The 25,906-nt window shown below is 49.2% G+C and overlaps 2 protein-coding genes across 4 annotated transcripts in view; one reads left to right on the top strand and one right to left on the bottom strand.

Annotated features, from left to right (window-relative positions):
- Positions 1–14,780, top strand: part of LOC141953903 (tyrosine-protein phosphatase non-receptor type 11-like) — a 58,158-nt gene extending 43,378 nt beyond the window's left edge. The window contains exons 3-16 of one of the 2 annotated variants that reach the window (XM_074892836.1): positions 567–761; positions 3,602–3,794; positions 3,888–4,007; positions 4,285–4,398; positions 4,827–4,923; positions 5,486–5,565; positions 6,269–6,424; positions 7,417–7,548; positions 7,767–7,921; positions 8,579–8,646; positions 9,312–9,463; positions 9,676–9,776; positions 11,445–11,564; positions 11,998–14,780. In XM_074892836.1, the coding sequence (XP_074748937.1) occupies positions 567–761; positions 3,602–3,794; positions 3,888–4,007; positions 4,285–4,398; positions 4,827–4,923; positions 5,486–5,565; positions 6,269–6,424; positions 7,417–7,548; positions 7,767–7,921; positions 8,579–8,646; positions 9,312–9,463; positions 9,676–9,776; positions 11,445–11,529 (1,648 nt within the window). In that variant the 3' untranslated portion in view covers positions 11,530–11,564; positions 11,998–14,780. The remainder of the gene's footprint in view (positions 1–566; positions 762–3,601; positions 3,795–3,887; positions 4,008–4,284; positions 4,399–4,826; positions 4,924–5,485; positions 5,566–6,268; positions 6,425–7,416; positions 7,549–7,766; positions 7,922–8,578; positions 8,647–9,311; positions 9,464–9,675; positions 9,777–11,444; positions 11,565–11,997) is intronic. The other variant, XM_074892837.1, reaches the window with a different exon arrangement.
- Positions 14,611–19,783, bottom strand: RNF223 (ring finger protein 223). Of its 2 annotated transcripts, none has more exons than XM_074892838.1 (2): positions 19,706–19,783; positions 14,611–16,518 (listed from the first exon to the last, which is right to left on the bottom strand). In XM_074892838.1, the coding sequence occupies exon 2, from the start codon at positions 16,478–16,480 to the stop codon at positions 15,671–15,673; it is 810 nt and encodes a 269-aa protein (XP_074748939.1). In that variant the 5' UTR covers positions 16,481–16,518; positions 19,706–19,783; the 3' UTR covers positions 14,611–15,670. The 2 variants fall into 2 exon arrangements, with proteins under 2 accessions (XP_074748939.1, XP_074748940.1); XM_074892839.1 differs by having other exon boundaries at positions 19,431–19,762.
- Positions 19,784–25,906: the final 6,123 nt, after the last annotated feature.

Below are 25,906 nucleotides of genomic sequence, written 5' to 3'. Positions count from 1 at the left end.
GCTGGGCTGAGGGTCTCTTGGAACAGGCTGATAAAGGCACCCAGCCCCTTGAGTCTGGAGGGCACCACTGCAGAGGGAAAAGCATTAACCCTTTCGGTACAGTTTATAGGCTTTGCAGATATCAGGCAATATATTGGCTTGGGTGGCTTTTTTCCTGTTTTGGTTTTTTTTTTTAAACTAATTAGATGACAGCATAGAAAACTGTTCATACCAGAGTGAGGTCAGAGCCTCATCCAGCTGAGAGGGTAAGTAGTGTAGGAAGTGGAAGGGATGGCAGAGGAGGAATTATTCCCCTCCTCTGTGTGAGGTGGTCTGGGAAGCAGAGCGGACTGGGAGCTTGCGAGGTGCAGAGTCAGTTCTTGGCTGAGTGACCTTGGCCAAGGAGCATCCATCCATCCCTTCCCTGCTGTAGAATCACGGCCAGTGTGAGCAGCAGCTGAGTGAACGGAGAGCGTGTGGTGCAGCTTAAAGAGGTAGGTGGTGTCCAGGAGGCATCTGGACTCTGAAGGCCGGTGGTGGGTTTCCATTCTCTCACGCTTGCAGTCTTGTTTGCCTTCCTTCCTCAGAAGAAACGACGAGGTGACACACATTAAGATCCAGAACACAGGGGATTACTATGACCTCTACGGAGGGGAGAAGTTCGCCACCCTTGCAGAGCTGGTGCAGTACTACACGGAGCAGCAGGGGCTGCTGCGGGAGAAGAACAGCAATGTCATCGAGCTGAAGTACCCCCTCAACTGCCAGGACCCCACCTCAGAGAGGTAAGCCACGCTCTCGAACAGCCTCTCCTGGTGGTGATGATGTTGCCTTCCCAGATGGCTCAGACCATCTGCAGGCCTGGGTTTGGAAAGGAGCCTGAAACAGAGTGTGTTTGGGTGTGACTTATGCATTTGTGACCCAAAAGCTGCACACCTCTGGGATACGGTTCCTGAGCTGCTCTGCCTGCAGGCGTGACCAGAGGCTGACTAGGGAACATTAGCAATGCACAGAAGCTGATATTTGCTCAGTGTCAGCGTGTGCTAATAAGCTTTCTGTAGCTTTTAAGCAACAGGGAACATAGAATTGTAGAATCATAGAATAGTTTGAGTTGCAAAAGACCTTTAAAGGTCATCTAGTCCAACCCCCACACACACACACAATGAGCAGGGACATCTTCAACTAAATCAGGGTGCTCAGAGCCCCATCCAACATGAGCAGTACGAGTCCATCTGCAAAGGGTCCTGCAGGCGTATCCTAGGAGGCACACAGCTTTGCTTTTAAAAGAAGCAAAACGCCTGCAAGTGACGTTTCTGCCTGCAGAATGCTGGGTAGAAATGCCCTGTAAAAAGTCTTCCCCCATTCCATCTCAGTCTGCAACCACTGTTCATCCCAGCAGCAGCATGCTGGCGGGGATGGGGATGGCTGACTTGCTTCAAGAAGCGACTTGCCTTGGGCTACTTCAGGATGTTTCCACCAGCTGATTAGTGACCTTCTTTCCTCCCCTTCATCTATGACACTCCAGTGACCCTTTTTTTTCCTTTTCCTCCCCCTCAGTTTCCCCAGTGTCATAGGCAGCGGCTGACATGGTGGGTTGGAAAGGGGAATGCCTGCTCAGGCGGCTGGCGATGCCAAAGCAGGCCCCTCGTTACTCTAACTTTAGCAGCCGGGGTAAGGCGAAGCTGTGACTAGTCTCAGTTCCTGAAATGGAGCAGAGACGCTCCTCTCCACGCCGTCATGTGAGCCGGCTGGGCCGAGGCGCTGGGAAGTCCCTCCAGCTCATGTGCTCCCTTGTTGCCAGGGAGGTTTCTTTGCTCCTTCCAGATCGCGGTGTGAAAAGCAGCCGGGCAGCCGCTCGTGTTAGCAGAAGCTCTGGAAAAGTGGAAACCCCCTTTCAGCTGGGTTTCCCCCTTTTCTCCCGCCAAGGAGAGTCTGGCTTGGCAAGGAAGCTCCATAAAGATTTCTACTCCAGACCACACATCTGGTGGCATCAGGGAGAAGGGAGGGAAAAGGGTCCAAGTCCTCTAAATATATGAAACACGGTGGTGTCAGGATATAGTGGGATGTGTCGGGGTAGCAGCGTTTCTAAGACCTGGGCCTGAATAGCAGCAGTGCTTTAAGCAGGCGCCAAGGTACTTCACCAGAGTGGGCCATTCTGCCCTCCACAGCAGTATGACTCGTGCAGCCCCGTGATCCTAATGCCTTCTCAAGCCTGCAAGAAGGAGTCTTCCTCTGTAGAGGTCTTCCCAGTCCAGCTTGAAATGGCTGCCTTTATAGCATGCTGAGTCGGGGCTCAAAAGGCCCAGCATCACTGGCTGCTGTTCTATAAACTTCGTCCTCTGGGACAAAGTTGCTGAGACATGACGTGATGCCATTGCATCGCCCCTGGAAGGTTATTTTGAGCCTCTCTGAATTCCTGGCAGCTTGGCTGGCAGGCCAGGAGCCAGCGTCTTCAAAGTGGGACCTGTGGCATCTGCCCAGAGCCACTGCTGAGTGTTGACGGAGTGTGAGGATTGAAGGCTCCGAGGCAAAAAGAAACTCTGCTTTGCTCCAAACTGTTATTTGTATCTATGGAAGGCTGTATGCTGGCCCATGGGGCATGACTGCCCCGGGTAGGTGAGACGTGCTGCCTTGGTGAGCTGCTGTGCAGCAAAGGCCGTGCGAGCCTGGTTTGTGTGCTTAACCCCAAGGCTTGTGGCAAGGCTGCTACAGACTTTGGACCGAGTCGGTTCAAAGATAGCCTGCACTTCACTGGGACTGCGGCGTAAGTATGTCAAGAGAAAGGATTATGAGAGATTAGATGGAGAAACAGGGGCACGTGCGTGCAAGATGTACGCAGACGGGGAGGTGGAGCAACTCGTGCCCACACAGTGAGGCTTGGGAAGAGCTGAGCACAAACCTCTGCACGTTGTAATCACAACTGGCCGGAGACATGGCTGTGGGCAGGGTTGGAGGGGGAGAAGCCTCCTGGGCACAGTGGGGAACCTGTTTTTGCCACTCTGGGTGAACGTGCAAGGGCGCTTCTGCTCTCCCTCAGCCAGACCTGAGCTGAGGTCACTGACCGGGGAGAGTAGCAGCAGTAACTACAGCGAGGAGGACCCTGCTGAAAATCCTTCCCAAACTGTCAAAGCATCTTGTTTCTGGTCAGTGTTGTCCATGCTCGTGTCTGATACTGACTACAGCCTGCTGACTCCAAACATTCTTTTTCTTCTGTATTAAAAAACAAAGGAAAACGTAACCACTTTCAAGTTAGAACTGCCAGAATCGTGTTCTTACAGCTTCGTCAGAGCCCTGTCCCTAGCTGACAGTGCTTGTCATACATCACGTGGCAGTTTAATATAGTGATGCCATTTCACGTTTGCCTGGAGGATTGAGCAAAGTCCTGAGACTTCCAGCCTCAGGCTAAGGTATTGATGTGACCCTGCAAAGTGTTGGAGGGAAGTCACTGGTGACTCTTTCTAAAATAACTCAAGCTGGTGTGATGCCAGTGGGTCGAGCAGTCGGAGTGGGAGCCTAGAAATGGGTTTCCTGCCAACACCATCCCCAGCAGTGAGTGTAGCTCTTGTCTAAAGGCAGTGCTCTGTAATGATTCTGAGCTGACCTTGCTCTCCACCGCTGCTCCTAGGTGGTACCATGGGCACCTCACTGGCAAGGAGGCAGAGAAGCTTCTGACAGAGAAGGGGAAACCGGGCAGCTTCCTGGTGCGAGAGAGCCAGAGCAAACCAGGAGATTTTGTATTGTCGGTGCTGACAAATGAGGATAAGATGGAGACTGGGGACCGGAAACCGCACGTGACCCACGTGATGATCCACTACCAGGTGGGAAACGTCTGGTCCCCTCTCGCCCTGCGGGTGGGTGACCCAGCTGGGAGCATTCGAGTCTCACCGTGGTTTTGTCACTCTCTCCTGCAGCCAGACGGGAAGTATGATGTGGGGGGAGGAGAGAGGTTTGACACGCTCACAGACCTGGTGGAGCACTATAAGAAAAACCCCATGGTGGAGAAATCTGGAGCTGTGGTTCATCTGAAGCAGGTAGTAGCTGCTCTAGCACATATTTGTTGGTTCTGGGCTCGTCCAAACTCCTGGGGGAGTGCACAGATCTGGCCCTGCTCTTTGGATACTCCCTACCCCTAGAACATCCCGCTGGCTACTTGTGCTTGTCCAGGCTCACACTTGCTCAAGGCCTCAGGAATGGACCCAGCTCCTGCCAATAACCACAGGGATTCAGGAATTGTTTTTTTCAAGGGGAAAGTTATCTGTCTTTCTGTTACCAAAAGTGATTTCTATTCTGTCTTCATCTGTCTTTCAGCCGTTCAATGCCACGCGCATCAATGCAGCTAACATTGAAAACAGAGTGAAGGAGCTGAACAAAATGGCAGATCACAGTGAGAAGGCCAAGCAAGGGTTCTGGGAAGAGTTTGAGGTACAGAATGCTCCTGTGCACTGTCCCACTTGTGCCTGTGGGTGAAGAATGTCATATTTGCATGGCAGTGTCTTGATTTTCCAGCACTGAGGACCTCTTCTCAACACTGTTTCTCCTTTCCTTGTTTTCTGTGTTCAGCTGAGTTACTTCCTGGTCCTTTTTTTTCATTGCTTTTTCTCGTGTCTGAAGCAGTTTCTCCTTCCTCATCCTAGAACTGCGTGCCTTTTATTTCCTGCAGGGATTTGTGCCTTCTTCCCCCATTAACTCTCTCATTAAGCTGCTTCTTGGCTCCCTTTCCCTTCCTGCCAGCACTCCCTCTGCTCTTCTCAGCATTAGGAAGCTGAGCAGCTAGTCGAAAGAGCCCTTCCTTTGCCTCTTACTCCCTTTGTCTGCCCAGAACAGTTTGTTCTTTTGTACTCTCTCCACAGATGCTGCAGCAGCAAGAGTGCAAGCTCCTCTACCCCAGGAAGGAGGGACAGCGACCTGAGAACAAGGCTAAGAATCGCTACAAGAACATCCTTCCCTGTAAGGAGACGCTGAATACTGGTTTGGTGTTTTTCAGCACGATTTCTGCAGCCTTCTCCGGGGCTAGCTAACCCTGCAGACTTTTCTGAGTTGGGAAGAGGTGTACACTGTCCTGGTGGAATGGTCCAGTTAGTTCATGATGTTCTCCATCCCCTTTCTAACCTGGTCCTTCTCTTTTGCATGGGAAGCTGATAAATTGCTCTCCTCTCTTTGTGCTGTGAGTCCAAATATGCTTCAGAGCTCAGCTGTAGTTCAAAAGTCATATGGAGGCAGGGCTAGAGCCTCCAAAGGAAATGCTGGTAAACTTGAGCTCAGGTTAGTCTGCAACACTGCGTATCACTGATGTCCATCCAACATAGATTGGCAATGTAGCTGTGAGCCAGGTAGTGTGGAGGACTGCGCAGTGTCATGAGAGCATTTTACACCCTCTTTTGCAGTAGTTACCCTTGTGACTTGATAGTAAGAGCCTTGCTGGGAGCCACTGTGTCTGCCCTGCAGCAAGGCCCACCCGTGCTCCTGCGTGTGTGACTCACTCCCGTGTTCATTCTGGACTCTCCTTCAGTTGATACCACACGCGTGGCACTCCGAGATGTAGATGAGAGCGTGCCTGGGTCAGACTACATCAATGCCAACTATATCAAGGTACTTGGGGAAGGGAAGGCACCATGGGGTCAGCCCAGTGCCATGCTTCTGGTGGGTAGGTGCAGCAATGATATAAGTCTTGAGGAAATGGCCTGTCAAGACCAGTATCTTTCACTGGGTCCAGGCTAAACACTGGGTTTTTCTCCTGTATCCCAAGGGGTCTCCTCATTCTACCATGTCCTATTTGCCCCTATCTAAGAGTTTATCTCAATCCCCTCCTTTCCTTACCTGGTCAGGACGTCCTAGGGGACTGACCCAGACTCTGTCATCGAACATAATCTCTGAGGTCAAATTATAATTGTCACCTGTAAGCTAAGAGCTGCTTGAAGCTGTATTTCCAGCAATGCTGCTCTGGGACTTAAGCACCAGCCTTTGGGAAACCTTCAGGGTGGCTTCGTTCCAGCCACGTCCACCTGCAACTTCTGCAGCTGCCTGCTGGCAAGAGCCTGTTGTGCAGTAACACGCGTTACAGCAGCGTAAAGGTCCCTGGAGGCAGGCAGACCATTCTGCTGGCAACTGTTGAAGCTGGTGGTGAGAGCAGTTCATGTCCACAGGTCTGACGAATAGAGGAAAATCAGCTAGCTCAGGAATCCTGCATGCATGAAAGGTCTGCTGACTTTGCTGCTAAAGGTGCACTAAAACAATTCTCAGTTCCCCACTCCAGCGTCACTGGCGTGTTTTTCCCCTCTCCTTTGCTCCTCAGAGCATCCCTGAAGATGGAAGGAACTCGGAGCACTGCAAGATCTATATAGCCACCCAGGGCTGCCTGCAGACAACAGTGAATGACTTCTGGGCCATGGTGTATCAGGAGAACAGTCACGTTATTGTCATGACAACCAAGGAGGTGGAGCGGGGCAGGGTGAGCACTTGTAGGGTGCTGTCCCCAGGCCTGAAAGTTACCTGCTGCTAGTACTAATAGTGTTTAGTTAAGTTGTCTCTGGGTAGCTTTCATTTCATTTCTCCTCTGTCTTGTAACGTTGTTTTAGCTCTTCTTCATGAAAGAAACGTATCACTTCGCTCTGTGCAGCCAATCTCCCCAGCCCCATAAATATTAATGGGGTGTCCCTCATGTGACTTGTCTGCAGGGTCTGGGGAATTGCAGGTGGCAGAGGGAGAGAAGAGCATCGTGCTTGTTACAGCAAGCTGGAAAGTGGCTGGCGGCGGGGGGGGAGTTGCAAATTGCAAGCTGTGTGAGGGACAAAAATAATTGCCCAGCCTATCTGCATACCACCTGCATGCATTTCACTAAGAGCAGGTTGGTAGGGGCCAAGGAGTACAGTGAAATTCCATGCAGAGCCATTTACCAGAAGAGCCTTCCCTAGTAAAGAGAGGAGCTAACTATGACTGGCACTAGCAGTTTTGCTTAGGAACGAGGGCAAGGCTGTGCTTGCAGCAGCCTAGTGCAGAGATGAGATTAAGGTAGCTCTACTCACAAGCCTTCTTTAGTATTGGCAAAGTCACTATAGCAAGGAGGGGATGGGCTGGAGGACAGGAGGGGTGCAGGCAGACTCTGCAGCCCTTTGGGATGGAGACTTGGCTCAGGAGTTAGGCAACGACCAGACCAACAGCTGAGGTGCTGTGTTGTCAAGACTGTGCCTTTGGCAAAGCAATGCCTACCTGAGGCTGGGACTGGCTGAGGAGGGAGATTCCCACATCTTTCCTTTAAGAATGGCCCTTTCTGGGACATCCCCAGCCCAAAGGAAATGCTCTGTGGGTATGACTCTCCTTTAAACCTCTGCACCGGGGCTACACACCCTCTGAATGCAGCAGCACCCCTGAGCAAGGTGTTGAGGGCTTCATCCTCCAGCTCCCTGGTCTTGACTAACAAGCAGCTATCTGATGTTGCTGCAGAACAAATGCTTCCGTTACTGGCCAGACAAGAGCTGCACCAAGGAATACGGGTGCATCTGCGTGCGAAACGTGAGCGAGCGTGAGGCCCAGGGCTACTACCTTCGGGAGCTGGAGATCTTGCGGACTGACAGGGTGAGTCCTCTGCTGCTGTCTGCCCACTATGCTGGGAGCAGGCTGGTGCTGGAAACGAGGATGAGGGAGCTGTGGCTATTTTGGTTTTTTTTTTTAATGGTCCCACTGCTTAAGTTCTGGGCCACTTTGCCCCAGCTTTGGGAAAAAAAAAAAAGGAAGGAGAAGCCTCCTAGTAGGAGGGGTTTTCTGACTGGGTGGTGGGTCTCTGCTCCCCGCAGGATGAGCGCCCGAGACTGGTGAAGCACTATCAGTATTTTAGCTGGCCAGACCACGGGGTGCCCAATGAGCCAGGAGGGGTTCTGAGCTTTCTGGACCAAGTGAATCGAGCACAGCGAAGCATTCCGGACACGGGGCCGATCATAGTGCACTGCAGGTAGGAACCAGTGAGCTGTCAGCGGGGCACTGCAGTGGGGATGGGTAATAAAAATGTGTCTCTTCTTTTTTTGTTACACCTGCAGCTGGGGCATCACGTGAGCTGATGGTGGGTAGGTGGGATATAAGTAAACATGGGGGAAATGAGCCGCACTGGTGATAGCACAGGGAAGAGCAGGCCTGATCTGGAGTGGTCACAGAATCACATGATCTGGAGAGATCACAGAATCACAGAATCATTCAGGTTGGAAAAGACCTTTGGGATCATCGAGTCCAACCATCAGCCCTACTCTACAAAGTTCTCCCCTACACCACATCCCCCAACATCTCATCTAAACGACCCTTAAACACATCCAGGGATGGTGACTCCACCCCCCTCTGGGCAGCCTATTCCACTCTCTGACCACTCTTTCTGTGAAAAATTTTTTCCTAATGTCCAGTCTGAACCTCCCCTGTTGCAGTTTAACAGTTTAGATGCAGCCTGAGAGATTCTGATCTGCTAAGGGTCAGCATTTGGCTGGGCTTACCTTGGAGCAGCTGCCCAGGCTGGACCAACTCTGCCCAGGCTGGACCAGGCATGCAGATGAGTGTGGGAGCTGAGCTGACTAACTCGGCAATGTTTCTTCCTGCAATGATTTTCTTTCTTTTCTCTTTCCAGTGCTGGAATAGGACGCACAGGCACCATCATAGTGATAGATATTCTGGTGGATATTATTCACAGGCAAGGTGTGTCTTCCTGTCTATCTCATGGCTTTCACCGTTTGTCTTGCTCTGACAAGTTATGGGATAACCCTGCTCTTGTACAAGCAAGTCTTCTCGTTGGCATTGATGGGGTCACGATTTGAAGGTCTCCTGGACAACCCCCTTTTATTGAGGGCAGGATGGAGAGGAAACAGCTTCAGTAAGGGTGTAATTCCAGTAGCCCTTTTAGAAATAAGTCCCCCAAACCCTTCTGTGTAGAAGGGCTGTCACCCTTACCTGACATTCTAGAGCTGTTTACAACTCTCTGTGGTATCTCTGGGGCTGGTCCGGGAGTCTTGAGGCAGGCAGACCCTCTTCAGCAACAGTGTATGTATTTTGTAAACTGTGCAAGGGTGGTAAGTCTGGATCTGTAGGAAGTTGCCACAGAGCAGACCTAATTCCCCTCCCCTCTCCTTGCTCCAAGCAAGTCAGCCCTGCCTCAGCCTTTCTTTAGTCCAAGGTGCTCTGGCAGGGATAAAAAAAAAAAAAAATTAATCTCCTAGACACAGAGATGCACCAAATTTCACAATATTCTGGTGCTTCGCTGACGCTGTGCAGCGCGATACTGAAAGCTTTCAAAGTTGTCTTAAGAAAATAATTTTTCAATTTAATTCCCACTCCCTAAACCTAATTTTCTCGCTGTTGAGCAGGTTTGGACTGCGATATTGATATCCCCAAAACTATCCAGATGGTCCGCAGGCAGCGCTCGGGCATGGTGCAGACAGAGGCACAGTACAAGTTTGTTTACATGGCTGTTCAGCAGTACATTGAGGCTGAGCAGAAGAGGTTGGAAGAAGAACAGGTGAGTTCTGTTCAGCTTGGCTGGAAGAGCAGAGGCAGAGCTTGACCCGCACCAAACACCACTTCCACCTTCTCCCTGGAACTCAAACACTGCCCTGAACACACAGAAATAAACCCACCCCCACCGCTCCCCTGCTGGCATACGGGACCTTGTAAGGCTTTCTTCTGTATCTGCTTCGAGGGGGAATTTATTGTCTTTGCTTTCTCTTTCAGAGGAATAAAAGGAAAGAGCGAGACTACTTGAATATCGGCTACTCTCCTATGGAAAAAGGCAGAGCCAAAGGGCAGCCCCCGTCACCACGGACCCAGTCTGTGTAAGCGGAATGTCTGTCTGTCAGGGTGAAGAACTTCTGCAGCTATAGAGAGAGCAGCTGGAGCAGAGGCCCCAGTATTTATCCTCTGCCAGCCTGCATCTCCCACCCCTGCAACCTTGCTGGCCATCGTATGGGAATGGCTAAAAATAAACAGGTGATCCCAGCACGCTGCCAGCAGTGGCGGTAGCAGCCCACCTTGCTTGTGTGCTGTGCTTTTGGAAAGGAGAGGGGGAAATAGATCCCAGCCTTTAGCAAGTAGTGCCCCACATCCTTGACTCTGGAGAATGTCTCTGGAGAATCGGCTAGAGAGGGAAACTGTGCTGCTGCCACTGACTTCTACAGCAAAATCTGAAGGAAGACGAGAAGAGAGCGGAGGGAGGTGGATTCGCACCCATGTGGAGAGGCAGCATGTGCCAAGTAGCATGAGTTCCTTACATAAGCAGAGATAAAATACCCCAAATTATGTTTTTCTCTCTTGCCCCAAGTAATGGGATACCAGTGAGAGATGGACAGGGAGTTCTAAGTTGAAGGTGAGTGGGTAGGGACATGTCAATTATAGAGTATCAGAGCTTTTGGGTACCCTCAACTGCAGGATCGATTTTGAAAGAAGAGATGGCTAGGCAGGAGCAGAGGAGTGGGTGTTAAAGTGGAGGCAGAAATGCTGTTGCCAGGCTCCTGCAGAATGAAAAATCCACCTGAAGAGGGCAAAAGGAGATGTCACACATTATTCTCTGGGCGTTTGGCCACCGCCGGAGTGCTGGTGGCTGTGGCCCACTGTGTCTGGCAGCACGCCGTGCCCAGAGCTGCCTCTGCGGGCAGAGCCAGAGCTGGGCCCGGCAGCTGGGATGCTCCGGGCTGGGGCTCAGGCAGCTGCTGCCCTGGGAGCCAGGAGAGGGCAGGAGGAGGCAGGGAAGGGCCCTGTTTGGCTCCCACAGCACCCCAAAGGCAGGTGCAGGCAGAGCCGCTCTGGTCCCGCGGCACCTCGCCAAGAGCTCGCTTTCATGCAGCACTGAAGGGAAATCTGGGTCCTTCGCTGGTGTTATGAACCTTCCAATTCCTGCTGGATCTGGCCAGTTGGAACCTTCCCCGCTGGACTCTGGAAACGTTTGTGTCCTGTTTAAAATGCCCAACTTTGAAACTACAGCTTTGAATAAATGAGGGTGGGGAGGACTGTGTGGGACTGAGCCGAGCGAGGTGAGCTCTACGTGGGCGGTGCTGTGGGCCCCAGAGAGCTCCCATGAGTTCAGCTTTGGGTGTCAAACCTGCTTTAGTGGTACCTGGATCTGGCCTTTGGAGCAGCCCTCTCCTTCCATTAGATTTTGGAAAATCCAGAGAAATCGGGTGTGTAGAGAAAGTAAGAGTGGGAAATAGTAGGAACTGTATCCGCTGGTCCCACAGAAACTTTGCATCTGTGAAAGGCTGATCTGTGGAGGAAGGTTCAGAGCTCCATCCCCAAGTAATATTTGAGCCCCGGAGGGATGGCCCAGCCAGGAGGAGAGAAAAGAGGGATTGAGAACAGCAGGTAGCCCACTGTCATCCTATCTCCAAGGCTGGGGAGGGAAAAAAGGAGCCTGGCTGGGCCATTAGCCACTTCCCACTGGCCACCTGCCTCTGGGAGACGATCCAGAGCAGTGAGGCTGTTAATGACAAGGCTTTGTTTCTTGACAGGGCTGATGATGAGTCGGCTTCCGTCTACGAGAACCTGAACATCAAAAGCCCAAAGGTTTCAGGGATGAGTAATACAGGGCGATAAAGGAGCCGGAGGTGAGCTGTATGGAGGCTGTACAGGTAGGAATGCTTCCCTCGGTTAACTGAGAGTCACCACAGTCTGTTTACATGGCGTTTGACCCAGCTCCTCTTCAGCTCGGCTTGTGCAGATCTCTGTGGCTCTGCCAGCATCAGGGAAGTGCTTTAGTGAAATGGGATGGAGCCTGAAGATGTGGCTGTGACCAGCTGCTGGTGGGAGAAAGGGGGAAATGGGGTAATGGGATCTCAGCAGACAAACACATTATGATGTTACCGGGGGTGGGGGGGAGATCTGCTTTCTGGGCTGTTACGTCGGGAAGCTGTCAGACACAGACAACAAGCCTGTGCTGTGTATGTGAACAAGTAGGAGAGACTGAACACGCTGGGAGCATCTCTGCTCTTGTAACCTCATCAGTGCGCTTTTCTCCCGGTTCTAAACCTCGCCACCCTTCTTCCTTCTTGTTTTGGACTGCAGGATTTACAGTGTTTACGTCCACCCTTTCCAAGTTCTGCAATTGCGGACAATTTTTTTTGCCCGTCTTGCCTTCCCCAAGCACCTTGGATTCAGCCAGGAAGAAGCTGACTGTAAGAAGCAAGCAAAGTCTGCGCCTAAGAACATGCCTTGGCCTAACTTATTCATGAGAAGGATCTTCTCCCATTCTCCCCTGTATCAGTAGGATGATATTTATGTGGAAGTGCCTCTGGACATTCATTAGGGCATCAAGGCTCAGTTTTTAATTTTTTTTTTTAATTTAAGATTCTTATTTTTTACACATAAATTGTTAAAAGAAACGGAAAATGATTATTTGCTTAGGAGCTTCCCAGGGTTGCCCACTTAGGGTGTTAGTAAAATGTTAGTACAGTTTAATGTTTTCATTAGGTCAATCATTTCTAAGCTAGAAGTGTTTTTAGACTAAATCCTGGAGTAACTTTGCTGCCTGTGAGGGTGAGAAATTGAGAGCACTGCCTGGACCCAGGTATCTGCACCTCTATTGATTCTTCTTCTCACACTTCCTTTTGGCTGTACCAGCTCTAGATTTCTATGCAACCCTGCCAGAGCACACCGAGCAATCCCCACTGCTGGAGCGCAGCAGATGGGGGGGTGTGTGTGTGTCTGGGCGCCTGCTGGCCGCTCTGCGCCGGAGGGTTTCATAGCAGAATTGAGAGGTGAGCCTCTCCCTCTTCAGCCGTGTGGGTCTGAGCATTGAGCTAAGCGAGACCCCACCGAGCTGATGGGTGCTGAAGAGTAGGAAAGCAGCTTTGTGTGCTGTGCTTTTAGCCACCCCTAGCGTGTAACAGCCTAGGATACTAATCTGAGCTGAACTTTTTGAGCTGGGCCCCTCTAAGCTTGATGCAGCTCTGCCATTACCTTGCTGCGTGACTTTTTTTTTTTTTTTTTTTTTCCCCCTGCGACTCTATGACAAGGCAAGTGTTGTGTCTGCTGAGTAGGGGTGTTGTAGGAGTGTTTGTGACTTGAGCAGTGCCACGAAGATGAGTGTGTCACTGCGTGGGGTATCCCAGCTCTGTTGATAAGTCTTGTGACTGCCAGCGCTTCCTGCTGTTCCAGCCTGCAAATAGTCCTGCCAGAGAAACCCTTTCTGTGGGATTCATGGGTGTCTGAAGGTGCGCTCTGTGGGGAGCCTTGGGTCTGAGTGCCAGTGCCTGAACCCCCAGAGCACGCGTGGGGCTGACGCTGGGAGTGCTCCTGGGTCTCTGGGACTGGATGGGCTGGCTGCATGGTTGGGCTGTTAGTGCCCAAGTGTTGAGCAGAAGGGCTTGAACAAAAGCACAACGACAAACCTTGGCTGTGTTTCCTGGCCGGTCTTTCTGGTCCCTTGTCACAGGGACAGGAGAACTGTTTATTTTTATTGCACTTTTAATAAATGTTGAATTTTCTCAAGGTTTGTTTTTTTTTTTTTCCCCCCCCTTTCTTTTTAAGTAGTTTGCTTTTTTGGTGTGACTGACGGTTGGTGTGGACAGTGGGGCATCCTGAATATCTCCCATTGCCAAATGCTGCAGTTCAGGGCCCTGTTTTCACTTGCTTTGGCTCTTCCTTTTGACTGTGCATGAGGGAGAGGTTCAGCTGCGTGTTAGCTAAACCTTCAGCCTTTGTTTCCAAGGACATGGTGAGAAGGGGAAGTGCAAAGGGACAGCCCCTGCAAGGATGCTGTGACGGAATACTGGGAACAGCTGGAACCGTGAGAACGTCTCTGTGGCCCGTTTGCCACCGTAAGAATCAGTTTTATGAGGCTGAAGATGCTGTTTCCCTCTGCCCTGCCCTTAGGTCTCATCAGTGGGAGTTGGAAAGGTAACAAAGATGTAATGACAAAGCACTTCATCTCTGCTAAGTGTCTACTTGCTGGGCTTGGTCCCAAATGCACCTTGGGTGAAATGGAAGTGCCTTCTCTGCCTTAAGTCTTGCTGAGTCACTTTTTCCAAGAACACACTTAAATTGGTGCTCTGAAGATATCCTTTCAGTGGCAAGCGCGGGGAACGGACAGGATGATACAAGTGAGAATCCCTGTCAAGCCCAGTGACTTTGGCAGAAGTTGTTACAGTGCCTGGAGTCGTTTCTGCAGACATGTGGCTGGCACAGATAATACCAGCCTGCAGCTGAACAACAAAGGTGTTGCAGATACAGCACATGCAGCAGCTTTCCACAGAAGTTTTGCATAGCAACAGACTTGAGTTACTTCTGCCGTTGCTTTAGCCTTTTCTATTTCAAATTAGATTTTCTGGAAAGGGAGACTGGAAGCATCTTTCATCCAGCTAGGAAGAAGCAAAAGCTGAGCAGTCTTTGCAGCTTCTCATTTTTCAGGTCAAATCAGGTAAACACAGAGGAAAGGGACACCTGGGACGACACTGCTGAGGTGAGAGTAAGTGTGAATTTAAAGGATAAAGCTGTCCACGGGTGCAGGATTGTACAACAGTGGGGCAGCTGATGCACGGGCCAGAGCCCAGACATGGCACATGCTGTGTAGCTACCGTGATCAGGGAATGCAGCTGGACTCGGGACTGCTAAGTGAACACCTCCAACTGCAAGTGAGAAGGGAAGTGTGGAGTAATTGCTACAAATTGACACCTTGCATTGTATAAAACATAATTTAATACATACATGTATGGTACTTGCATACAATACTGTCTTACATCCATGTGTTTGAATAGAAAACATTTAATTGTAAGCCGCCTTAATCATGAAGACTTTTGTTAATCACTGTCAGAAGATCACTGCATTAAATAAAAATACAGTGTAAGTAACTGGCCTGTGTCTTAATACTGACACATTTTAAGATTAGGAGGGTAAAGCTGACAAAAGATGGAACTTCTGTCATTTTGGCAACAGTTTCCCTGTGAGAAGTAGGAGTGAAGGTCGCTGATAAGTAACTTGAGGGGCAGGGTTATACTGCTGTGTCAGTGGGTCTAATAGAACTCACCCCCTGTGTTCAAAAAATCACTTTCCAGGTAGGGATGAGTGATTTTTAAGCATCTTCTTAGGAGAAACGAGTAGAGTGGCTACTCTCTTCTGTTCAAAAGCTCATCAGGAGGGTAATGTGACTCAGAAGGTGGGTAGCAGTGGTAGATCCATGTTTTGTCAGCAGGAGGCAGCATTTACACCTCCAACATTGAACAACACAACGGAAATGTTTCGATTTTCATCTGCTTATACGACTTTGACATGTCTTTACCCTCCCGATCCAAGCTCCTCTTAGGAATAATCATGTAGAACCTTCAGTTTGCAAAAATAGCCCTTTATTCCCTGAGGGAGTTAGAGGAACTGCACCCACTGTCACCTGTTACCCAGCCAAGACAACACACGGCTGTGCGCCGCTCGAGGCAAGCAGTCCTAGAAAACCTGTCTGCTGCTTCCAAAGCTCTGGTTTCCATGGAGAGTTTGGCAGCAGGATGCTGAGGCAGCTGCTTGGAGCATTCCTGGGCTGGAGACAGCTTGGCAGGCAAGTATTTCAGCAGAGCTCCTGGAGGTGGATGCTTGTGTTCGAGGGCAGGCAGAGGAGTGTGGGGAGTGGGCCACGGGGTCTGCCATTAAACCAAGGAATGATGTCAGGGCAGTAGCCCCCGCTCCTGCCTCCCCGACGGGCCGTGGGGATGTGGGGAGGGAGCCAGCAGCCTCGTGAGGGGCTGCCTCGCTGCTACTGGAAAGGGAGTTGTGTCACAGGGGCTGCCACTGTGGTGTGTTTAGGGGGAAGGTACTCTGGCCTGCTCATTGCAACAGTCCTGGTGAAGCAGCGGAGGTTCCCCGTCTTCAGGGCACACTGGACTGGCCACAGGATGATGCAGAACAGGATGATGATCAGCGCAGAGAGGAGGACTATGCGTTTCCAGTCATCACACATGTCGCAGCGGGACAGCCTCCCAGCTAACCCCGTCGGGGGGGCCTCTGGACTTTCTGGCTTGCTCATGGCCACGTCAATGGAGATACACGAGTCTGGATTCTCCGGGTCATCAGATGCCTGACGGCAGCAGAGCTTGGTCCCTTCCATCCAGAGCACCTTCTCCTGCTGGAGTTCAGGAGGCAGCGTGGCAAGGAGCTCCTTGCTGGTCTCGAGTGCTGGGGCACCTTCCAGAGGGATGCTGGTCAGCTGCCTGCAGAAGGGGCAGGGGAGCTGGTCCTCTGCTTGGTTTGGGGGCAGCCCTGTGCTCAGGCGGGCCACACACTCCAGGCAGAAAACGTGGGAGCACTGGAGCAGCTTGGGTGTCTTGAAGGTGTTGTCATAGGTGTTGAAGCAAATGGAACACTCAACGGGGGAGGTTGGCTTCGGAGACGTTGGGTTCGGAGAGCCTGGCTTGTCGGTTGGGGATCTTGCCTTCCTCTTGCCATCTCCTGGGGAGGTGACAACAATGGGGCTGATGGGGATGGGGATTTCACTTGGAGACGCAGGGACTGGGCTGGTGGGAGAGTCTGGTGTGTTGGAGTGCCACAGCTGCGTGAAGCACGACATGACGGTGCCCGGGGAAATAAATAGAGCCCTGGGAGACTCTAGAAGAGAAGAAAACCACAGCCTTCATTTTAAACAATGTGAAGACACCCATCACCAGACCTATGTTTAACCCCTTAAAAGGAACAAAGAGCAAGTTCATGACTTCCACTGCATCCTGAGCTTGGAATAGATCCCTGCTAGAGGGGAGAATGACACAAGTAGCCTGTTCAAAGCTGCATTCCGAAGGTAAAGTTAAACATCCTGCAAAGAAGCAAGCAACCAGCAGAGATCCACCGTCCAGCCAAAGCCTTTTCACCAGAACCACCACGGCATTATAGATGGGTGCAGTCTTTCCCCATTTATGCCTCCCTCTGGGCAGAAAATACACAACAAAAACCTACCCCAGCTGGTGCTCCCCGATACCTGAGCAGGGAGGAGAGCAGAAGACTCCATGAGGTCAAGTAGGGACCTCGCTATGGCAGTCTATTAGTCTGGGAGGCACTCAGATATTATGGTGGCAGCATGAGCAAGGCCTAAGAGACAGATAACACTATTCAGTTGTGGAGGTAGCAGGGGGGTGAATCTCTTCTCTTTGGTGTGCTCAGACAAGAGCTTTGTGCCTTGAATCGTGGTTCTGCACACTGCCGAGCACGCAAGCGAGGCACCAGCCAGTGATGCTGCTGGTTTTGTCTCTCCACGGTGGGAGCTGAACTCCCTCGTGTCACAGGAGAACCCAAAGGGAGGTGAGGAAACATTGTCATCTCGCAGAGTTTATTCCATCCTTGGCCGCAAGCAGCACAAGAAGCATCTCTGTCTTGTCACCATGACACAGCAAGAAAAGCAATGCTGGAGGAAATGGCCGTGGTGCCAGCGCCAGGGGAATTCTCCACTGTTTCCTTGTAGCTCTGATTTCCCTGGGGAAACACAGTTCTTCCCTGTCCTCAGCCCCCGAGGTGTGCCACCACGGCCCAAGCCTTGCTGTGTGCTGCCATGTGCTCTCTGTTGTGGTGTGCAGGCACGAGCCTGGAGTTGAACAGCTAATATGCCAATTTTAGCAAATTGGTTTATAACTTACTCCAGCCGTTTCAGCAACGTCAGTATTACCTTGAATTCGAGTTATCTAGGCTGGACCTGCAGCTTCACCTACACTCTTGATATTCAGACTTTTCAGCTACTGAGCACTTTTACCTGAAAGCAAGTGTTTAGCTGGAGGAAATTCCCAGCGACAGCCCTGATGCGGTATGCCTGGGGAGCATTTTTTTAGGATGTGTCACTGAACTAGCTAGGCTTGATTCTTTGTGTTGGGAGATTTACCGATGACAAGCCAGAAATGTTCAGATTGCTGCTGTAATTATAGGTCTCCAGTCAATCCAGCAATGGCTCACCAGCATGGGCTAGAGACTCCACGTCTCAACATAAAAGGCTAATTTAAGGTATCAGAAAGACCACGTATTCCTCACATCGCACAAAAAATTCTCCATTATTTAGGTATGAAGCATTCTCCCCTCTCCCATCACAGCTACTATTGCCAGAGCTGAAACCAACTTTAAGAGCCTTCCTTCTTTTTCTTCTCTCACTCTAAATAAATTTCGGTGAAGCCTCTCCTCAAGTTACATTTTCAGTCACAGACTATCTGCACTTTTCAGCAAGTTGTAATGTTGGGGGTTTTTTTTAATGTATTTTTTTTTTTCTGGCTATAGATCACCATGCATGTGTTAGCACAATCTGGCAGATGCTGATGAATTACAAATCCAAGCCCAAATTGGCACAGAGATGAGGGAAACCCCTGGTGGGGTTTTTTGGTACTAAATCTTGTTTTGCAGAACTCCATCCTCTGTCCCCAGTTCTTTGCAGTCCCTCAGCTTGGAGTGTGTCAGAAATTACGAGCAGCAAAACCAATGGCAGAAGGTAACCTCAGAAAGAGAGAGCCTTTGCTTATGCAAACTGTAATTTCATAACCTGTGTGAAAAAGCTGTTCTGTTGGGGTTTTTACTGGTTTGTAATACGACAGCTATAGCAACAGCAGTATCTTGACAGTAAACGTGAGGAAGTTTACTCACAACAGTTGCTTTTAAATGAAGATACAAGCTTTTGCCCGCATTTTCCCTTTGCTAAAGATGACCGTGACGCTACAGATGCTTGGTAGTTTTAATAAATTCAGAGTCTACTTATTTTTATCAACATCTTGGTATTATGTGGCACCTTGATCAAACGTGACGCAGGTAGCTGACTTAAACTGGGAAGATATGAAGAGAAGGGCTCAGAGCTGAGGCGTGGGAAAGACAGTTTTAATTCCTACTCTGCCACGCTGGGCAGGTCAGCCTCTGCCTGCTTCTTGTGCCTTTTGGTGTGTTGCCATAGTGCTGATGCTCGGAAAGTTAAATTGGGTTTGGGCAGCAGCTAAAGCGGGGACTAAGACTTCTCCTGGGCGCTAAATGAGAGCCCATCACTAAAGCAGGAGAGTCCCAGTGCAGCCATGCAGTGTGGAATCTCGGTAGAATTAGTTAGGGCTTGGGGGCTTTGTTTGTTTTTCTCATTTGTTTTTGTTTTGTTTTTCACTACACAATCATAGGATTTTAATTTTTTTTTTTTTTAAATACGAGGTAATATCTTCAATTGTTCAGGCCTCCACGGTCACACTGCATTTCCTCAGACCCTGCAGCTCTTTACCTCGCGTTCCCAGCTGTTTTCCCTGGCTTTCCAGAAACCTTGGGAACATCACTAAATAACTAAACCATTCAGGAGAGACACATAAACTCAGATTTAAAACTAAGTAGTTAAGTACTTTTTACTTCCCAACAAGTTCTAGAAAACTTATTTCCATGCCATAAAACCAGACAAAAGAGAACACGCAGTTAAGACAGTGGCCAACACTGTTCTGTAATATGATTCCCTAATGGTATCTTTAACTCAGAGCAACTGAATACACAGCAAGTTAAGAGGTGTACAGCAGATTAAAGTCTATAAATACCTGTTCAGAGTGCTGTTTAGAAGGAGAAAAGCATGTTCTGGGCTCTTGATTTCTACCCCTGAAGAGTCTTCCCTCCAGAGGATAGTCTTAGGCTGACGGTCTTTTGTATTTATAAGCCGCCTCCTGGTATTCGAGCTCGCCGGTAGCTTCGCGAGTTCTTTCCAAGCACGGTAGGTTTGGCAAGACAAGTAACCTCTAACAGCTCCCTGTGTACAAGTGGCCCTGCCGCTGTAATGCAAGTATCTTTTATACCTTCCTGTCCAGAGGTGACTTACCTGCTCCACCTGCCTTTCCCCATCACCACTGAATCACTCCGTTGGCTGCGAGCGCGCTCCCGCTCCGGCCGGTTTCTGTGACAAACAGGGCAGGCTGGAATGCTCCTGATAAGGGGCAGCGCTGCGAGGACACCCGCCTGTGGCTGCTCGAGGGAAGTGATGGGAGAAATGTTTATTTCTTCTTCAGACTGGGGAAGGCCGCCTGCTTTCTGGTAAATTCTCGCCGTTCTTCAACTAGCTTTGAGGTTTTTTAATTACTCTTCCTAATCTGGTCCTGTTTGTGCAGATGTACCGGCCACGTTTTCACAGGGCAGCAAATCCTATTTCAGGACACCTAAAAGTGGCAGTTATTGTTCTCTTGTTTCTTCATGAAGGACAAATAATTTGAAAGTGCCTTAGATTAACAGCAGAAACAAGATTCTGACAGTCAAATTTCTTGTGGTTGGTTGAGAAAAAAATGTTGCAATCCAGAATAAGTTTGAAAGCCTGAAAGCTGTTTATAAATTAATCTAACCACTCCACACAATTATATGTCTGCTTCAAGCACCTATACAATTGTACAAAATAATACTGTATGGATTGTCACGGAGAAGGAATTTCATTCTTCACAGCTTTTTGTGGTAGTTGACATAGAGAAATATTACTCAACCTGTAAACCTGTGGTTCAAAGGACATCAGCCCATGATCCAGGAAAACACATTTACACTCCTGTGCAGATAAGGAAATAATTGGGTGGGGAAAGTAACAGACATTCAAATTTTAGTCTAGTTCTTATTTGTTGCAAATACTACTTTTCTTTGTTCAGTTTCTCAAAAACAACACAAGATGGTCTGTAGATCTTTTTTGGATGGTATCAGGAAGCCCCTTCTTAAAAAATGGTTGACAAACTTCACTCTAAAAATGTATGGAACTGTATTCATCTCTTGGGACAGGGAAGTGTCTGAATCCCGTAGAATTTAGTGACACTCAGATACAACTCGCTTTGGCTTCCACATTCCTCTACTTCAGGTCAAACTGTTCAGTTCTAGTGAGCTGAAATCCAAAAGGAGGCTTTTAAGAGAAGCATGTTGAAATTACTACAATTTTAGGATTAAAACTAAGGTTAACTGATCCTTCCACAGCTAGAAGGATCTGGTCTAGAGTGTAGTTCCTCCAGTGGATTCACAATGAGCTCTGTGGGTGACTCTAGAAGACAAACCCCTCAGTGGAGAATGCAGGTTAAGGCTAAACTTTCCCAGCTCTGCATGTCGGTGGTATAACTCCCTCAGTGGAGGGCGCATATCCCATAGGAATAACGATCCACACGATACCAGCACGGGGTACTCCCCATCTATTTATGTTGCTGTTCAGCGATGAGTGAGGCTGGGAGCAAACCCTGTCTGCAGCTGACAAAGCAGGATGTTTGATGAATGGATGCAAATCAGATTTTTAAAAGTCTTGCTCACTTAGTCACTTGCATAAGCACTGTGGAAAACCGGGCTCAAAATTAACGATGTTTCAGTAACATCTCGGGGTATGATACGTTCGGTAACACACTGAGGAACAAAAGTGCTTGGTTTGGGTTTAGCTGAGACCCCCTCCCCTGACTAGTGGAGCAACACTGATTCACTTTTGGATCATGCTCTAAAGACAGGCATAGGCGCATTTTAAGCCCTTTATCCACTGGCAGGACCGGGATTGCTGAGTTTCAGAGTTTCAGTGTTTCTGAGGCCGACTCCCCATCAGCCTCGAGGTGACCGCTTTGAGTCCAGCCCAGAAGCTGGGAGCCTGGGGCAAACTGGGCCGCCCCACATGTGCCCACACACTCCTCCCTCGGTAAGGGTATACTGGGAGGGCCAGGGAATGAGTGTGCCGAGCCCCAGCACCATACTGGGATGACGATCAGGGCTTGGCTTCCAAAAGTGAGTGGGAGGCTCGCTGTTATTTTTATCTTCTGCGTGGAGGAACAGACTGAGCATGTCAGGGCTGGGTGGATCCCAGAGGATTGGGAGCAATCAGTTGTGGGAGCACGTACTTTCGTGTTTGCACTTAAAGGAACAGTGGTACTAAGTAGAAACAGTTACTTTATTAATACTGTTATTTCCTTTAACTTGCATTCCACGTGCACACCTCAGGTGCTTCTCAAAAGTATTCTCTGTGTACAGGTGTGGGGGCATGCGAACAGCAGTCTGAAAATACTGGTTCTAAATTGATTTTTGCTAAGTCATGCAGGAATGAAGATGATGTGACTGGAGCACTGGGCTGAGATGTAGAAGATGCATCTCTCTCGTATAAGAACTATGACCTTGAGCAAAACAATTTCCACAGATTTCTGTGGTTCATTTCCTAAATAAATAAATTAGATAAATGAAATAAAATTAAGAAAAGGAATTATAAACTTTCCTTTTTGGTCATAGCCTTTGTCTGGATTGTGTATTTAGATGGGAACCTGTGAGGGATGGGTGCTGCCTAGTACCTAGGGCTGGTCAGACTGGCTCCAGCCAGAGACCCAATGTTGGATCCCACCTCCAGTGAATAACTATTGAAACATTGAAGCTTTCAATTGTTGGATGCTCCCCACCCTCACCTCTCCCTATTTACCAGCACCAGTAACCATTGCCATCTCCTCCAGGACTGTGGACGAAGTGATGAGATCTTCTAAAGGGTATGTATTCTTTTCAGGGGGCTTTAGGAAGGCTTGTAATGAAAAAGATTATTTTTAACAGCAACTATCAACTGTCTTAGGACATCACCATTTAAAAACTTGCAAGACAGGCTCCTTAGTGTGAAGAGAAGCAAAGTATACTGCAGAGTAATAAAAACAGACTGCTCATTACAGCTTTAGGCTGTTTCCTTGGCTTGTGTTTACCTCCACCACTGCCCAAGTATATAACTCTTTCCATTCTCTGTGTAGTTCATCTCAGTAGATAAACTAAAGCTACCAAAAAAAGGTGGGTGGAAAGAAAAACCAAAAGCAATGAGCAATAAGCTTCCTCTGATCTTGTTCTCCCTTCATCCAAGGCTAGCTTGTTTCTCATTATTACGTACCACTTAGCACAGCTGGGGGTGTTACCTTTTTGTTCATGTTTTGGGTGTTGTTCACATCTCTGATATATTGTGCTACATCCTAAGGCCACGTATAACGCCTGGAGGGGATTTAAAAGGCCTTTGGTGCTGAGAGAAACCCAAGGGAGCAGTTGCTACAGAAGCACAAAAGTGTCAAGAGCCAAACTGCTTTGGACTCAGCCTTTGCAGGACAAAACTCCAACGTATGTGGTGTTATTTCTGCCTACAAAAGACGTGTCTACCCAGCTGATGGAGCTGCACCTTACTTCCAAGGGAAAAACTAAGGGTATGGCTTAGGACAGGTGTGCTGGTTTTAACTGGGTGAGAACAAGCCTTGTCTAAATCAAACACCCTTGTGCAACATGAAACAGAAGTTTCTGGAGGGTTAAATGCTTACAGAAGGAGGATACTGCTTAGGCTATGTTTTCTATTAGCTCACACATTCATGTGCCTGCTCCCAGGCTACTGAAAGCCAGTGAAAATACACGTATGCACTCACACACCTCAGCTTCTGTGACTTGTGGCTCAGGTCCAGCTGAGTAGCTGAGCTCTCCACCTTACGCTGTTATCATCTGTTAATCAGATGCAGAAAAAGTGGTGAGACCCAGTGCTGCCTGAGTTTTCCTGGCAAACACTTCCTTGGCCTCGACTTAGCATCACTTTTTGATCCTGCAGCGTTCCTCAGAGTCAGAAGGCCTGGTGCTCTATGCAATTAATTCTCCAGGGTGGTAAACAGCACCATTAAGTGATGTTTCCCATGCTAACTCATGGAGCTCTTTTTTTTGTCTGGGTTCACGTGCAGCTAGCTGCCTAACCAGGTGTTTGCTGTGAAGTTTTATCATTGTTGCAGTAGTCTGCACCTACGGCTAGACTGGGCTATTTAAATTCCAAAGTATGTATTATGTACTGTCAGGAAAGAGCCTTGGTGAGTCATCAGATAAGCTAGACAGGAACTCACTGTGGGATACTTCTAATATAATTATATTTTATCCATCTCTAACTGTTTCTATCAGACAATGTCAAGACACTTCACAGACATAGTGAACTGAGCCTTCCAAAAACTATGTTTATCAAGGACGTTACCTCATTTTACAGCTGGGGAAGTTTTGTGGTGCATGAGAAGGCCAGAAAACATTGGGAAATGCTGCCGTGACCTCTGTGCAAGCAGCAATGCCTGGACAAGTTGTGCCCCTTAGCATGGCAGAGTGGCTTGCCAGAGGAGAGGGAGAAGAATTTAAACAGGCGGTGGAGTGGGAAACACCATGAGAGTTGTGTATTAGACATCCACTAAGACAGCTTGATACAGATTTAGAGGAAAAACTGCTCATGTTAGAGCTACAGACTGTGCCCCTCAGGTGACTCCTGTCCTCTAAATGATGCCCATCTTTACTGACTAGTAAAGCCCAAGTTCTGGAACCGTGTGCCTCTGGAGTTTAATCTCTGGAACCACCTGGCACCTAACTTTGCCCTGTTCTTCACTTCCTGTAGTTACCAGGAAAGCACCATGATTAGATAATCATTACAAGGTGCAGATGCAACATAGCAATTTTCCTGATACTCATGTGACTATTACTCTTCAGCAGCTTGAGGCTGTATGATTCAGCCACTCGCGGCTAGATTCTCAAATAGCAAGAATAGCATCCATTCCCTGGGCATAAGGTCAGGTCTTTTTTTTCCTAGCCCATTATTTCTGAAGGAGTAAGTGTCTTGAACCAATGGCTAAACTGTGGTCCGTAAATCAGTGGTGATCCATGATACCATGCCTAGGAGATTGTTGGCTTTCCAAATGTCTATGCTGCTTCTATAGCGGCTTGCAAGGAAAGTTTGATATCAACAGTCATAAACAGTGGCTCAAAGGACGAGTAAATCCTACCAGAATTAAGGTCCTTGGAAGTATTCAGTGAGTGTGGCAGTTCTTTCCGTTAAGATGATACCCACAATGCAGCCCATAAAATGAGTGGGCCTAGTTGAAGGTTGTTAGATGTTTCCAAGAACTGCAGCGCCAGCTCCTTTTGCTGCTGTAAGTGGCTCAAGTGCAGCTGGAGTTGTGATGTAGTGCACGTAAAGTGCATGGGAACCAACGTAATTACTCCTGGAACACAAACGGGATGCTCTTCCCACGGGCCAGTAAGGTAGCTGTTGTTGTTGTCAGCCCTAGAAGAGGTTACCCAGAGGCAGCTACAGTCATGGCGTGTTGCTGACGAGGGAGACTCAGCAGGACTAGAGGAGATGGCAATGGAAGCAGGGTGAAGGGCAATGTTAACAAGCTCTCACCGACACATCGTTAATTGCTCTCATGATTGTCCCTCGGAGGCCGTGTTCCGGCAGTGTTACTCACTTCCCGGCCTGGTGTGGTGACATAATGAACTTGGGAAATGAGCTGTGATGTCAGAGCTGAGGAGTGAATGTCTGCAGGGACATCTTGCTTCTCCTCTCCAGTGACTTTTCCTTCCATCACAAGCCACCTGCCCTCTCCTGGCTAATTCCCCCTTCCACGCATGAAGTGTGCTTAGCTAAACTTGCATCTCCACAGCATCTGCGCATTAGAACAGAGGCCTCACCCCACAGTGGGGGTCGTTTGCACTCATCAGAGCACACCGAGGCAGGAGCGGGGTGCAGGGATGCCAGTGCATCTGACCAGGGATGTTTTCTGGTACACCAGACCTGAATTCCAGCGCGTGGCTCCCCATCACATCACTACAAAAAGGGTCTGATGGTGGTGGTGGTGAGGGACAGGGTTCTCTGTGGTGTCTGTGGTAAGTGCTCACACCCTGAGAGCCCTCTGCTAATACTGATCTTTTCAGGTTATAAATAGCACATTCTGAGTTGATCCCTTTTGCTTTCTTCACCTGCAGGAGCCCACCAACTAGAGAAGGCTGAGGTGATCAACACACCTTCTCAGCAATCTCCAGGGACAGGCATGACCCTAAGCTCTCTATTCCTCTGTCATGTTCTCCGCACCCCCAAGGATGAATCAGCAGTCTTCCTTCTCTCATCCCCATGGCTGTAATCCCGCAGTCCCTATGTATGACCTGAGAAATCAATACAGACACTTTTCCATAAAGCTCAGCAAAGTAGGAGAACGGAGGACATGGTGACCTCTGTCACATCCAGCTGCGGGAAGGACACATCACACCCTGGGCTCAGTGGCACAGT

This window comes from Strix uralensis, chromosome 23, assembly GCF_047716275.1.
Source record: "Strix uralensis isolate ZFMK-TIS-50842 chromosome 23, bStrUra1, whole genome shotgun sequence".
NCBI lineage: Eukaryota > Metazoa > Chordata > Aves > Strigiformes > Strigidae > Strix > Strix uralensis.
Note: the sequence above shows the minus strand (reverse complement) of the source record. Positions and strands in the feature narration are given on the sequence as shown.

What these genes read in the sequence shown, in the direction of transcription:
- RNF223 (XM_074892838.1), bottom strand. Translation starts at nt 16,480, where the DNA reads ATGTCGTGCTTCACGCAGCTGTGGCACTCCAACACACCAGACTCTCCC.